The sequence below is a fragment of the Aethalodelphis obliquidens genome, unplaced genomic scaffold (genome assembly GCF_003676395.1).
Source record: "Aethalodelphis obliquidens isolate GAN/ISIS:26980383/991018 unplaced genomic scaffold, ASM367639v1 scaffold13, whole genome shotgun sequence".
Lineage (NCBI taxonomy): Eukaryota > Metazoa > Chordata > Mammalia > Artiodactyla > Delphinidae > Aethalodelphis > Aethalodelphis obliquidens.
The window spans coordinates 27,365,309-27,378,737 of record NW_020837957.1 but is presented as its reverse complement, the minus strand read 5'-3'; the positions used below and the strand labels follow the sequence as shown (position 1 = coordinate 27,378,737).

Below are 13,429 nucleotides of genomic sequence, written 5' to 3'. Positions count from 1 at the left end.
TTGGCTCCACATTGGAATCACATGGGGAGCTTTAAAACATAATGATTTAAAGAGAGTTCAGTTTTTAATTGGCCTGGGATGCAGCCTGAGCTTAGGGATTTTCTTTTTTAAGCTCCCACAGTGATTTTAATGTGCAGCCAAAGTTGAGAACCACTGATCTAATCCAACCTCTTAATTTTAAAAATTGGGAAACTGAGGCACAGAGAGGTAGGCCACTTACCCAAAGCCATTCAACCAGTTAGAAAGAACATCAGCACTAGAATTCAGGCTTCCAGTCTCCTCATCTCTTTTATACATTGCTTGTAAAGAGTAATTTTACACATGCCCATTCTTTGCTAATTTCTCCTGTTCTTGCCTCTAATGATATGATTGTGGCCTGGCAGCAAACACTGATGATGTTTTGCCTTCTTCTCTTACCAGCAGAGGAGATGAGAGATGAGGAAGTCCATACCATCCCTCCTGAGCTACGGATCCTGCTGGACCCTGGCAACCTGCCTGCCCTGGACAACCCCCGCATCCGGGGAAGGGGAGGCCAAAACGGAGGTTTCCCCTTTCCCTTCCCCGATATCTCCAGGAGAGGCTGGAAGGAAGGGGGAGAAGATGGGATCCCTCGGCCAAAGGACCCTGTCATCCCCAGCATACAACTGTTTCCTGGTCCCAGAGAGGCCGAGGAGGTGCAGGGGAGCATGGATGTTGCCCTGTCAGTCAAATGTGACAACGAAAAGATGACTGTGGCTATAGAAAAGGATTCGTTTCAGGTGGGTGCAGTGTCTTAAAGGAGAGAAGGGAAGACTACCTCCCTCCCCATCTTGCCTCAGCCTGTGTTGGTTATTTCCAGCTCTTTCACTTTTGAACTCCAGAGATTTGATACTGTTTTCTCAGTTGGATGGGCTCACTTCCCCTTGGCTGTGATTCTCACCCGGTTCCTGTTGTTCTCAGTGAGGGGGGTTCCAGATCCTTGTGTGTCAATATTTTGCTATTGAATTTCCAAGGCCAACAAACACAATTCTGGGGCTGTTGAGAGATGGTAGGCTGAAAGGAGGTAAGGGGGGAGGGGAAGCGCAGGCCTCCAGCAACTTGGAAGGCCTGGACTTGCAACTTGGAAGACCAGGCAAAATGTGTTAACTGCACGCTGTAGAATGGCCTGTGGGCCCCCCTTCATGTCTTCGGTCATTGTTGTTTCAGGCCAGAGGCTACTCCGGGATGGAGCTCACCCTGTTGGATCCCACATGCAAGGCCAAGATGAATGGCACCCACTTCATTTTGGAGTCTCCCCTGAATGGCTGTGGGACTCGGCACCGGCGATCAGTCCCTTACAGTGTGGTTTACTACAACTCCGTGAGTGTTCTCCAGTACAAAGCTTTCCCTTTGTCAGAGCCTTGCTGGGTGTTACCTTAAAATTAGTCTTAAGACTTCTAGGAAAGTGAGGAGGGTCTGAACAAAGCCAAGTGTCAGTTCTCAACAAAATGGGATGTAGTATGACCCCGAACTCTTTTATTTGTTTTGTTGGTGAGTCTGTGGGCGTTGGGAGGCCCTGTTTTCTCGGCTGGAGCATTTGTGGTGATCTTTCCCACCCTTCCTTCCATCTCCTCTTGGCAGAGTTTCACTGGCAAGGTGATTATGACTTTTTTCTGGCTAAGCTGCAGGCTCGGATGGCCTGGTCCACAGAAAGATAAAATCCAAGCCCTTGGGCTATGAGTGAGCACCTCCATACAACTGAGCTAACCAGAGCCGTGGGCTCTCTGGCCTCCTCTGAGTCTTGTCTAGAAGTAGGAGAACTTCTCCCTCCCTCATGAACAAAAGAACCAGAAGAGAGAAGTCTGAAAAGGTCATTCAAGAAAGTGTTAAATCTCTCTCCATCTCTAAGAAAGACCCTAAATTGAAGAAAATCTTCCATTTTTGAAGTTACCCCGAGAGAGATTCCACAGATTCCCCCAATGATAATCCATTGCAATAGCTACCCTTCACTTTCCAGACATGATTCTTGTCAGAATCTTGTCAGAACAGATTCATCTAAATCTGTTCTTATAGAGATAGACACTTAACAGTGAATGTTGAAAGAATTTGAACATGAAATTTCAAAAGAACTTTAAAGTGATAATTTTGCAATTTGAGTTGTACTTTGGATGGTAGAAATAGCTTGGACATGGTGTGTGTGTCTGCACTCAGCGCCTACCCCAGCTTTGGCTTGGCATGGGGAGACCCCGACTCCTCTGTTTATTCCACTGCCAGTCAACAGATAGGCTCAACCTAGCCAGAGAAGAGACTGGCTCTCTGGTCAGTGTGGCTCATGTGGAGACTGACTGTCCTGTGAGCCAAGGTTATGGTTCCTCAGACAATCTTAGAATGTTTGAGCTGGAAAGAGCCCTAAGCTGATCTCATTCAACGTCCTCATTTCACAGGTGAGGAAATGGAACTCCAGGGAGTTAAGAGACTTGCTTGGATTTGAGAGACTAGTTAACAGTAGAGCCAGGACCGAATCCAGCTTCCGGACCTCTCGTCCACTAATCTTCCCCCAACTCTAGGTAGTGGCAGTTACTCTCCCTTTGTTACTGAAATCATTTATTAACCTTTGACTTCTATGATGAACCCTCTTCTGCCAATTCCAACACTAATTTTCTTGCAGTTATCCAATTTTTCCAGATGTAATGAATGTCATATATTACTGGTATACTTGATTTTGGAATTTTAAACTTTTATCTAAATTAATGCCAATAAGAGGCCATGGTAATCAGTCTGTTAAGTAAAAAAAAAAACGTGCCATCTGCCTCAGGAGAGAAAGGTATATTCATTCTTTCTTTTTTTTTTTTTAAATTATGATAGGGTAAGTCATAACCTAACTTCAGTTGTATCAGTACTTTCTTTTGAGGGCCTGGTAAAGGATAGAGAGGCAGTTTTCCTTCATTTTCTTCCCATTCACCTCTTCAGTGGCTACTTTAACTATTTCTTCCAGTTATAATTGTTTGTAGTAATTTTCAGACTTAATATGTATTTTTGTTTTGCAACATATCAAAAATCTAAGGACGTGGAGTGAAAAATCAAACAAAAAGTATAACTATCCTATATATGCAAAGAAATTAGGAGTTAATTTATGGAGTCCTGGTCCTTGGGTGAATTTTTTCATCTTATCTGGAGCTAACCTAGGAATAATCATTTCAACCAGTGTTAAGAGAGGTTGTCATGGCATAAAACAGGATGTTCTTTCCTGCATCTATACACCATACAAAAGATATATTGGGGGACTTCCCTGTGGCACAGTGGTTAAGAATCCGCCTGCCAATGCAGGGGACACGGGTTCGAGCCCTGGTCGGGGAAGAGACCACATGCCGCGGAACAACTAAGCCCGTGCGCCACAACTACTGAGCCTGTGCTCTAGAGCCCGTGAGCCACAACTACTGAGCCTACGCGCCACAACTGCTGAAGCCCGCATGCCTATAGAGCCCTTGCTCACCACAGCTAGAGAAAGCCCACGTGCAGCAGTGAAGACCCAACGCAGCCAAAAATAAATAAATAAATTTATTTTTTAAAAAAAGATATATTGGGGAGATGGAGGAGTGCAGGAGTAAAAGTAAGGAGAGAATGGCTCAATAGTAAACATCAGGTCCTTTGCTTCTAACTCAAACCAAACTTGATCAAATCTTGACAGATACAAATTACAGGACTCCTTGGATTAACCAAATCAGTATTTCTTAGAGTTTTCAATATAAAGGTTCCTAAGGAGACCCCCTTCCCACCCCCCACAGAATAGGGGGTGCCTATTGACAACCCCATCCAATCCCATTTCAGTGTCTGGTGTTTTCCCACTGTTTGAAATCATTTATATTTTGTCACAGGGGAAAATACATATTTTACTGTAAATCTTAATTTGAACATGCATTGGGCTTCTTCGTTTTTTCATCTCTTTGAGGATGAAGTCCTAAAAATACTTGAAGTTTTTTTTTTTTTTTTAAGTCAGATTTTCAGTTTGCCTCTGAATTATTACATGGGTGTTTGTGTGAGGTAGAACCAAAGGCATGTGATTTGGTGTTTTTATAACATTGTGCTTTCCTTGCCTTTTAGATTGTAATACAGGTTCCACCCCCTGGGGATAGTAGCGGCTGGCCAGATGGTTATGAAGATTTGGAGTCAGGTGATAATGGATTTCCGGGAGATACGGATGAAGGAGATACTTCCTTCTTCAGCCGACCTGAAATTGTGGTGGTATGTGTTTATTTGTAGTAGGTAGTTTGTAGAGACCGGTGTCTTTTTGGTCAGCTTTAGTCAGGGACTATTGGAAAATAAAATCAGATGTTAAAGGCTAAAGCTCATAAAGCTACAAGCTTCATTTGACTGTGATTTATCTCCATCTATGTTTGTTTTTTTTTTTTTTTCCAGTTTAATTGTAGCCTGCGGCAGGTGGGGAATCCCAGTAGCTTCCAGGACCCACCCAATAGAAATGTCACCTTCAACATGGAGCTGTACAACACTGACCTCTTTCTGGTGCCCTCCCAAGGCGTCTTCTCTGTGGCAGAGAACGGACATGTTTTTGTTGAGGTGAGACCCAAATGTTAGCCTTGGGCTATTAGGTTAGCACAGATTCGTAGTAGCTTCTGCTCATGGAGCAGCCGTCTTCCTGCTCTTCCTCACCACTTTGACCAGCTCTGCGTGAGGGCGTGGCTTAGAAAACGCTCCCACGTTGATTTCTGACCAAAGCAGGAAATTTCAGGATTCACTACGTTCATTCTAAACGGAGAGAGTAATTTGTAGATGAATGGATAAATGTTTTAAAAAAATCAGCACTGTGAATTCTAATAAAGCCCTGTCCTTACTTTGTCTTTAGCATTTTTGCTAAGGACAGTTGTTCAATAGCTGCAGTATCAGAATTAACCAAAGAATATTTCAAACCACCTCAGAGACTATCTTTTAAACTGTGGATACTTTTGAGTGAAATACTGTGTGTTACTGTATCTCATGAAAATTGCTTTTTCTAGATCATCACCTAAATGTATCTACAAATTCATTAAAACTATTTCCTATATATAACAGTAATAACCACACATAACATAAATCTTTGGAATGACTCCAACATATTAGGTAGTGATGGTAATAATGAAATAACAACAGCTAACATTTATTGCAGATTTATTTTGTGCCAAGCTCAGTTATAAGTATTGTAGTATTTTACTCTTCAGAGCAATTCTGTGAGACAGGACTATTAATATCCCCATTTCGTAGATGAGGCAATTGAGGCACAAACTTGTCTAAGGTCACACAGTTAGTACCTACTAGAGTTCAGAGTCAGAGTTCATGCTCAGACCATCTGGCTCCAGAGCCCACACTGTTATTCACTGGATGCTATCGTTTATCCTCAAAGTACCATTTGAAAGGGGGAGAAAATGTAACCTCTTAGCAGTGCAAATATCCAAGTTCACAGATTGGATTCCAGAGAAGATCAATATCCTCCTGGCCCCAGAATGTCTGCTGGTCTTACATGGAAGTCATCCTCTATTGAGCTGATTTGGGTGCTGAGCTGCAAGCTGGTGTTCTCCTTCACTGTGGGAGGAGGGAGAAGCTTAAGGGGCCAAAATGGGATACTTCCATATATTAAAAGTGACTTCAGTGCACATATTTCTAGTTAAGAAAGACAAATAACTCACATTTGTACTGATTCTGGGACGGAGCCCACTGGCTCTAGACATTTTCCTGGATCGTCTCCTCCTTTTTGATTCCCTGTTCTGAGAGACCTTGTCTTTCTTTGGGTATACCTTCTTTCTCAGCTGGGGAAAATATACTGCTTTCTACATGCTGTCCCTAATCAGAGCTCTCTCCTAATCCAAGATGCGTTGTTTTCTTCTTGCTTTTCCAGCTGCACAATCCACATGTGTGGTTGGTCAGTGGTTCACTGTTATGCTATGGGTTTTAGGGGTGCTGCTTCATTGCAGTTTGTTCTTTTCCAGATGTGTGCCTGCTTTTGCCAGGCTGTGGCGTTGCTGCCTTAAATCTTCCTCATGTATCCTACCCTGGGTGTTCTAGGTTTTTTCCCCCACCCTGCCACCCCCAGTGTTGGCTTACTTGAAATTCGTTTTCTTTTTCATTCTTATTTTCCCATTTATATATCATCTGTATTGTTCATAATTAAATTTAATCAAAGACATGGTCAAGTGATGGAAAAAAGTGAACCAAATCCTTTTGCTATACCATTTTAAATATCATTATACATCATAATAATACATTGAAGAGAATCTGGGGAGGGGGAAAATGGTATAAACTGCTTTATTTTAAAGTTGTTTCAAACCACCTGAAGTATGAGAGAGAATCTGTAAATATTTTGCTAAATAGGATAGCAGCCATGCCTAGTCCTTGTTTCCCAGTTTGGACTCCACTGCTAATAATAAAATTTTTATTTGGGGAAAGTAAATAAAACTTACCCAATCATTGGCTTGGTCTAAAGAACTATTTCCATGTTTCTTCTCGTGGTCATCCCTATCACATCCCCTCCCAGAATCTTCTATTTCCTCTAGATCCTAGTCTCTTCCTTTAATCCAAGACATTATCAGCTTTGCCACCTGGTCTTTGGTCATCCTTGGGTGATAGTTGGTCACATAGTTGGCAGCTTTTCTTTTAGTTCATTTGTCTTGGGAAATTAAAAGAATATATTTCTATATATAACCCCCCAAATTTAAATCTAGACGAATACTATTAATAACAGCTGGCATTTCTTAACTAGAAGGGAACTGTGTTGTGTGCATGTAATTTTGACCTTACGGATCGTCACAATCACTGTATCTAGACAGTGTTAGTGCCCTCGTTCTGTGGGGGAGAAACCAAGGTTTAGTGCTCACAGCGTGTGAGCAGCAGAGTCCTGCCGCTACTCATTTCCGGTCCATTTCAGAGGAAAAGGCTTGTTGATGATTTTTTTCCTCTCATCGAAACAACTTTTTGGAATACCTTAGACATTCTGCCATTGCATACTTTCTTTGAGATTAGAGAAGAGGTTTGCATTTCTTCTGTCACACATTTTTGCATTGTGGGTTCTGAGTACATGTTAAAGGCCACTTTTTAAAATAGAGTATATGTAATTTGCCATTTTCCCAAGATTAAATATCTCATTTTTGGAAATACTGTAAAAATAATGAAGTGTGAATATTTGCAGACTACCAAATACTACTTCCTGGAAAGACTTCTTACCAAGCACCCTCCCTGGCCACGTCATGGGTGGCTTGAATTGACCCTGTAGCTGTAGTGAAATAGTGAGGAGAAAATCGACGGGCTCAGAAGACCTGGGCTCACCCACTGTTTGTTAGATATGATTTTGAACAAGTCAGCTATCCTGTGTGTTCAGTTTTTCCTCCATTTATAAAATGAAGTTGAAAATATTTATCTCATAAGACTGTTTCTCAGGGATTAAGCTTTAAGGCACAACAAAATGTCATTATCACAGTCATCTTCATTGTTTAGCATCTTGCAGTTAACCACATAGGGATCTTTCAAAATAGTGCCGTGGCCTAAAAGCCCCGTGCAATGTCAGGGATTTCCCCTGGGTATTTCAGAATGGAAAGTGTGTTTATATCTTCATGCCTTTGAAAGGACTCTGGGGCTATTGGCCTATGGTTGAGGACCAACTTTATTTCTAAAGTGTTTAAGTTTATTTTGATCCTGAGTTTAGTCAAGGAATGAGGCAATAGAGGGGAGAGGCAGTTCACACAGTGATGCATGTGTCACCAAATGGAGGATCCAGTCTGGTTTGAGGATTTTAGCTGAGTTCAGGATAGTTGAGATTTGAATTGGTAGTTGAGATGAGAATTGAATTCTGTTTACTCTTGGCCAAATACTACTTCCTGTTTCTAAAGAAAAGAACCTTAACAAGGTTTGGACATAGCCCATACAAATGTTTTGTAAGAGGGAAGTGTAAATGAGTCGGAAACGTTTCCAGATTAGATTTCCCTTAAAACACCCTTGGGCTTAAAGAGTGAAGGGAGAGTACTTGGCAAGGTCTGGTTTGGACCTCTGAGAAGCTGGGACACTTCACCAGGCCCGTGATCGCCACCAGATTGCACCCTCCCCGACATCCAGCCCCAGAGGCCAGCTCTGCCTGCTCACCATGAACCAGGACTTCAGGTCAATCTATAGCTTTACTGCGATGTTTTAGGCTCAGTCTGACTTGCTGCAGTTTAGAAGTTTGGTCTTCCGTGCCCAGTTTAAATAGATTCTACCTCTGTCCTCTATTTTTTGAGTAATTTTTTTTTTTTTTTTTTTTTTTTTTTTTTTTGCGGCACACGGGCCTCTCACTGTTGTGGCCTCTCCCATTGCGGAGCACAGGCTCTGGACACACAGACTCAGCGGCCATGGCTCACGGGCCCAGCCGCTCCACGGCATGTGGGATCTTCCCGGACCGGGGCACGAACCCGCGTCCCCTGCATCAGCAGGTGGACTCTCAACCACTGCACCACCAGGGAAGCCCCTGAGTAATTTTTTAAAAGAGCTTGCCTTACAGGTGATACACTATTAATGACATTAGGGGCTTTGCCTACTGGTGTTTTGTTTATTTGGGAAAATCCACTTAGGTGCATGATGTACTTTTGTTTTTATTTCCCAGAGGACTTATGGGAGGTTGAAGGGACTTATATATCTTGTATTATAGACTCTTCCAGGCTGGGACTTGAACTAAATAATTCACTGTATCATCTATACCAAGTTTAAAGGAAAACGTATGTTTCTTCAATTAGTGTGTGTTACTTTTGTAATTAGAAGGAAGACTATATGGATATGTTATGAAAGTAAAGCAACGTCTCTCTTCAGAAGGGCCGCTTTGATATGTTACCCTTGTGCCTAGAGTGAAAGTGGCATGCTAACTTGTTTCTGAATTGATCTTTCTGTTCTGTCGTAGGTGTCCGTCACCAAGGCTGACCAAGAACTGGGATTTGCCATCCAGACTTGCTTTATCTCTCCATATTCGAACCCTGATAGGATGTCTGATTATACTATCATTGAGAACATTTGTCCTAAAGATGAATCTGTGAAATTCTACAATCCCAAGAGAGTGCACTTTCCTATCCCGCAAGCCGAGATAGATAAGAAACGATTCAGCTTTGTTTTTAAGCCCATCTTCAACACCTCCCTGCTCTTTCTACAGTGTGAGCTCACATTGTGTACCAAAAGGGAAAAGGACCCCCAGAAGTTACCTAAGGTTAGTGGTCCTTCATCCATTTGTACTGTTATGTTGACATTTTTAGGTGAGGCAGTGACCTACCAGAGAAGTTCAATCACAAGTTACAGCAGGTTGAGGTTTGGGGTTAGGGAACTGCCCAGTTGAAGCCATAAAGTTCATGTTAGCAGGGAACTGAGTTTTATGGAGTCTTAGAGAATAAATCCTGACAGTATGATTGTTTTTTTTCCATGCGTGCTACTCAGTAGTATCTTACAAATGGTAAATCAAGACTGTTTTCCACTGAAGGAGAGGTCTGGCTTTATCTTTGCTATTCAGATAGTATCCAGTGCCAAGAGTACAGAGAGCCGAAGGACAAGTTCAGTGTGAGGATTAATTTTTCCAGGTCCCGCTGAGATTTGTATTGCAGTTGTTTTTTGACCTTCTCTGTGTGAGTTATAAGGTTGACTTGTCTCATGAGGACTTCTAAGGGAAACTAACAAATATTTTAATTTTTCTTGGTTTCTCATCGGTTCGTCATGTTCGCCTCATGTCACTCCCCACATTGAACCAGTACATTCTATTGCCACAACAGAAATCAGAACCCTTTGATCTTGCTGGCGTGGCCAAGGTAGGGAGGATCAGCAAGGGTAATTACCTCATCATTTTGGCCTTGTGCACAAAGGGTATCTTCTGCTTAGTTTTGTTTCTGTGATCTGCCATAATTATGTATAATTTCATATGTGCATTTATTTTTTAGATATCTCACACAGTGTAAGCTGACTTCTATTCCTTTTATAATCACATATCAATTAATGTCTAAAAGTCTAATAATCGAGTCGTATCATTAATAATGTATCGTATGGATGGAATTTTCTCACCTGATACATAGGTTGTAAGAGATAGGTGTAGAGGGAGAAGGAAAAATTATTATTATTGGATGGATTACCATTGACATGAATCCTTTGCACTGTTATATTCCCCTGGGCATCCATTTCTCCATAAGACCATAGGAAATTTTATAATACATTTGAAAATATAGCAAATCTGATTTCGTAGTCCTCAGGGAGGACGTATATATATATAAGGTAATTTAGGCTGTGTTCTTTAGGTTGCCTTTGGAAACATTGGTGCCTTAGCTGTGTGGGCCTTCACTTTCCAGTAGCCATCAAGGTTGGGGTGTAGTGGACCATGGTAGAAAACCATGTGGAGCTTCGTGCATGGCTGGGACCCAGAGGATAACTTTTAGGAATTAGGGATCTAGGAGAAGAGGCCTGGCAGTTACCAGGGGTCTGTACTGATGGCTGTGTGGCTGTTACCTTTCAGTGAGCCTGGCCTGTGGCAGCCCAGCTTCATAGTGTGTTAATCTGTGAAAATTAGTCCTAATATTTCCTTCCAGAACATTCAAAGGAGAGTTCTAAGTCACAGGGGATGACATGGGCTGTGACCCTAAGCCTAAAGTCGCTATTTATATCCAAGGCAAGATAGAATGGAAAGAGCATGGAGGACCGAGAAGGAAGGCCTGCTGCTTACCAACAGGACGTTAGCAAGTCCCTGACCTCTCAGAACCTGTGTGTCCTCATCTGTACCATTGAAGTAATAGTACCGGCTTCCCTCCTGGGTAGAGGAGCAAATGAGACGGTAGATATGATGACAGAGGACCATTTATAGAGCTGTTACCAGTGTCCCTCTGTTTGCTGTCTGTGGTTAATATTTCCACATTCCTGTGAGTGCTTTCTATGACAATAAACAGAGTCAAAGAATCTTCTAGGAAGAGTTCTCAAAGATCGGTGAGTTCAACCCTGCCCATTGCTGATGAAATTGAGGCCAGAGAGTTCAGTGTCTTGCCCAGGGTCTTGCAGTGAGTTTGTTGTAGAATCATAGACTCTTGCTTAACCAAAGAACTAGTAGGAAAGTAAGAAGGCTTTTCCTAAAATGCAGATCTTTTCAGTAATGATTCCTCTCCACAGAAAATCCATTGTTTCCCTTTACAAGAGGGCTATTGTAAAGGCGTTTCTTGTTTGTTTGTTTGTTTGTTTCGGGGGGTGGGGAGAGGGGGAGAGTTGTCTTCTTATAACACGTATCTGACTTTCATGTTGCCTAGAGCAGCAATGACAGTAAAGCTACAAGTCTTTGCTCTTTTGTGATTGGAAGAACTGGAAGCTAATTAACTTTTCTGGGTACCTTGCTGTATATAGACTTCTAAAATAATTGATATGTTTCTTCTTCCAACAAAAGGGAATGGATGTCATTGACATTAGCGTTTTACCCACTGATGGGCATAGATAAGGAACCAAAGTTATTTTAAAGAAAAAGGTAATGGAAACAGATACACTAGGCTTGGGCATGCTGGTTCTAAGTTTGGAGCCTGAAAATAGCTAGAAACAGCTGATCTCATGGCCTCCACACCTGGGCACAACTCCCCAGGACTTCATTTTGGAACATTAAAAGCAGATGACCCTGGAAAGCTTCATTTTGCATGAGCCTATACCAGAGTTAAAAAATCAAACGTACTCGACAACATGATTATCTTTTTGGACAACAAATGTAAAATCTGTCACCCTCATAATGCAATACATGAAGTTTCCCACAATCACAAATCACAAACATGAACCATTTATGTGAAGCCAGCTTGGTGAAGGGCCAACATTCGTCATGTAGTTTTTTTATTTTTCAGACTAAATAACACTAAAAGCTCCAGTTGTTTTGTGGGAAGCCGTCCAGCCATGTTTGCATCTTCAAGTGCAGCTGAGAATACACTGGGCCTGCTCTCAGATCTCCCAGATTATTTGTGGTTCTTTGAAACCATCCCAATGTCCTGTTTTTCTGGGGTAAACAGCTGTGAGCTGTCTGATAAGGGGCCACAGGTCAGCTGTGCAGGCCCTTTTGAGTGACCTCCCGACTCTGCTTTGCTCTGCCTCTCTGCAGTGTGTGCTTCCTGATGAAGCCTGCACCTCGCTGGATGCCTCGATGATCTGGGCCATGATGCAGAATAAGAAGACGTTCACCAAGCCCCTCGCTGTGATCCACCATGAAGTACAATTTAAAGGTGCGTTTCAAGGAGGCTCAGTCAGAGAAGCCTGAGGGCTGCTCATTAAGAGGCTTCAATACTGTAAATCAAAGTCCACTTGTATTCAAAAGATAAATTAATAGCCAATTAGTAACTTTAGAATAGAATTCTTTGCCCAAGGAGTATTTTATTTAGTTAGTTCACCTGCTGGCATGCGGTTAGTGATACATTTGCAAATGATTTCCTTATTTATTTATTTATTTTCCCCTTTTTGGCCATGCTGCACGGCATATGGGATCTTAGTTACCCAACCAGGGATCGAACCCGTGCCCCCTGCAGTGGAAGTGTGGTCTTAACCACTGTACTGCCAGGGAAGTCCCAATGATTTCCTCTTTAAATATTAGATCAAAGTCTAGGTTGCCTCCATCACATCACGATGTCACTCTCCCTTGCGTGCAAATGTGCTTCCTTGAGGAAGCATAGGAGAGGGTTAGAGTTCCTGCTGGAATTGCATGGAGTCCATAGCCCATTTTTCCATGACCTACTGGGAAAGGTTGTACTGGCTGCAAGCTATTAGAGTACTTTTTCAGGACCGCAGATGCCTTTGGGGAGGGCACTATCTATGTGAACACCATCCATCTTAGGTGTCACAGCCGAAAGAAGGCTGAGAACTGTTCAAGTGCATTTTTATAATTTAGTTTTTAGAATCTTATGCACAGCTCTTGGCTTTCCCTGCTAGCTGGCTGTGGGACTTTGAAGCTCTCCCCTTAGGTCCTGGGGTTTCATTTTCTTTATCTGGAAAAAGAGGGGTTTCGACCAGATGACCCCCAGAGGCCTTTTCAGCTGTAACACTCAGCTGTACTGTTTGAAGAAGCAAAACCATTTTTCATTCACTTCCCAGCCCTCCTAAAGTTGGTGTGAAATGTACATGTGAGATGTTTATTGGTTCCTCATCAATGTTTTTGTTGTTGTTGTCTGTTTTACGTTATTAGGTTATTAGTTGGTTTTCAATAGTTTGAAACAGCTATAACAGCCTCAGTCTTTCTAAGTGGATTGCCCAAATAGTTCCTTGTTTTTTGGGTCCAAGGGAAAGAAATAAGAATAAATTAACTCTGTTGCAAAGTATATGTGACAATTGGGCGACAGCTGGCTCTGTTTCGTGCTGTGAAAGTGGTTTAACAACAGCAACAGCTACCTCTACTCCATCTGTTACTCTTACCTGTTTTGAGAGAGGTCGTTCTGCTGGTAACTGAAGGCAGCAACTTGCTTTTTCCTGTGCCAGATAATAATTAGGC

At 42.3% G+C, this 13,429-nt stretch overlaps 1 protein-coding gene across 16 annotated transcripts in view; it reads left to right on the top strand.

Annotated features, from left to right (window-relative positions):
* TGFBR3 (transforming growth factor beta receptor 3) overlaps positions 1-13,429 on the top strand; it is a 205,532-nt gene that overhangs the window by 168,050 nt on the left and 24,053 nt on the right. For 3 of the 16 annotated variants that reach the window (XM_027114311.1, XM_027114309.1, XM_027114316.1), the window contains 7 exons: positions 421-758; positions 1,186-1,338; positions 4,060-4,200; positions 4,375-4,533; positions 8,867-9,166; positions 9,699-9,755; positions 12,053-12,173. In XM_027114311.1, coding sequence (XP_026970112.1) covers positions 421-758; positions 1,186-1,338; positions 4,060-4,200; positions 4,375-4,533; positions 8,867-9,166; positions 9,699-9,755; positions 12,053-12,173 — 1,269 coding nt within the window. Of the gene's footprint in view, positions 1-420; positions 759-1,185; positions 1,339-4,059; positions 4,201-4,374; positions 4,534-8,866; positions 9,167-9,698; positions 12,174-13,429 lie in introns of those variants that run through there. The other 13 variants (XM_027114314.1, XM_027114315.1, XR_003434347.1 and 10 more) reach the window with 12 other exon arrangements.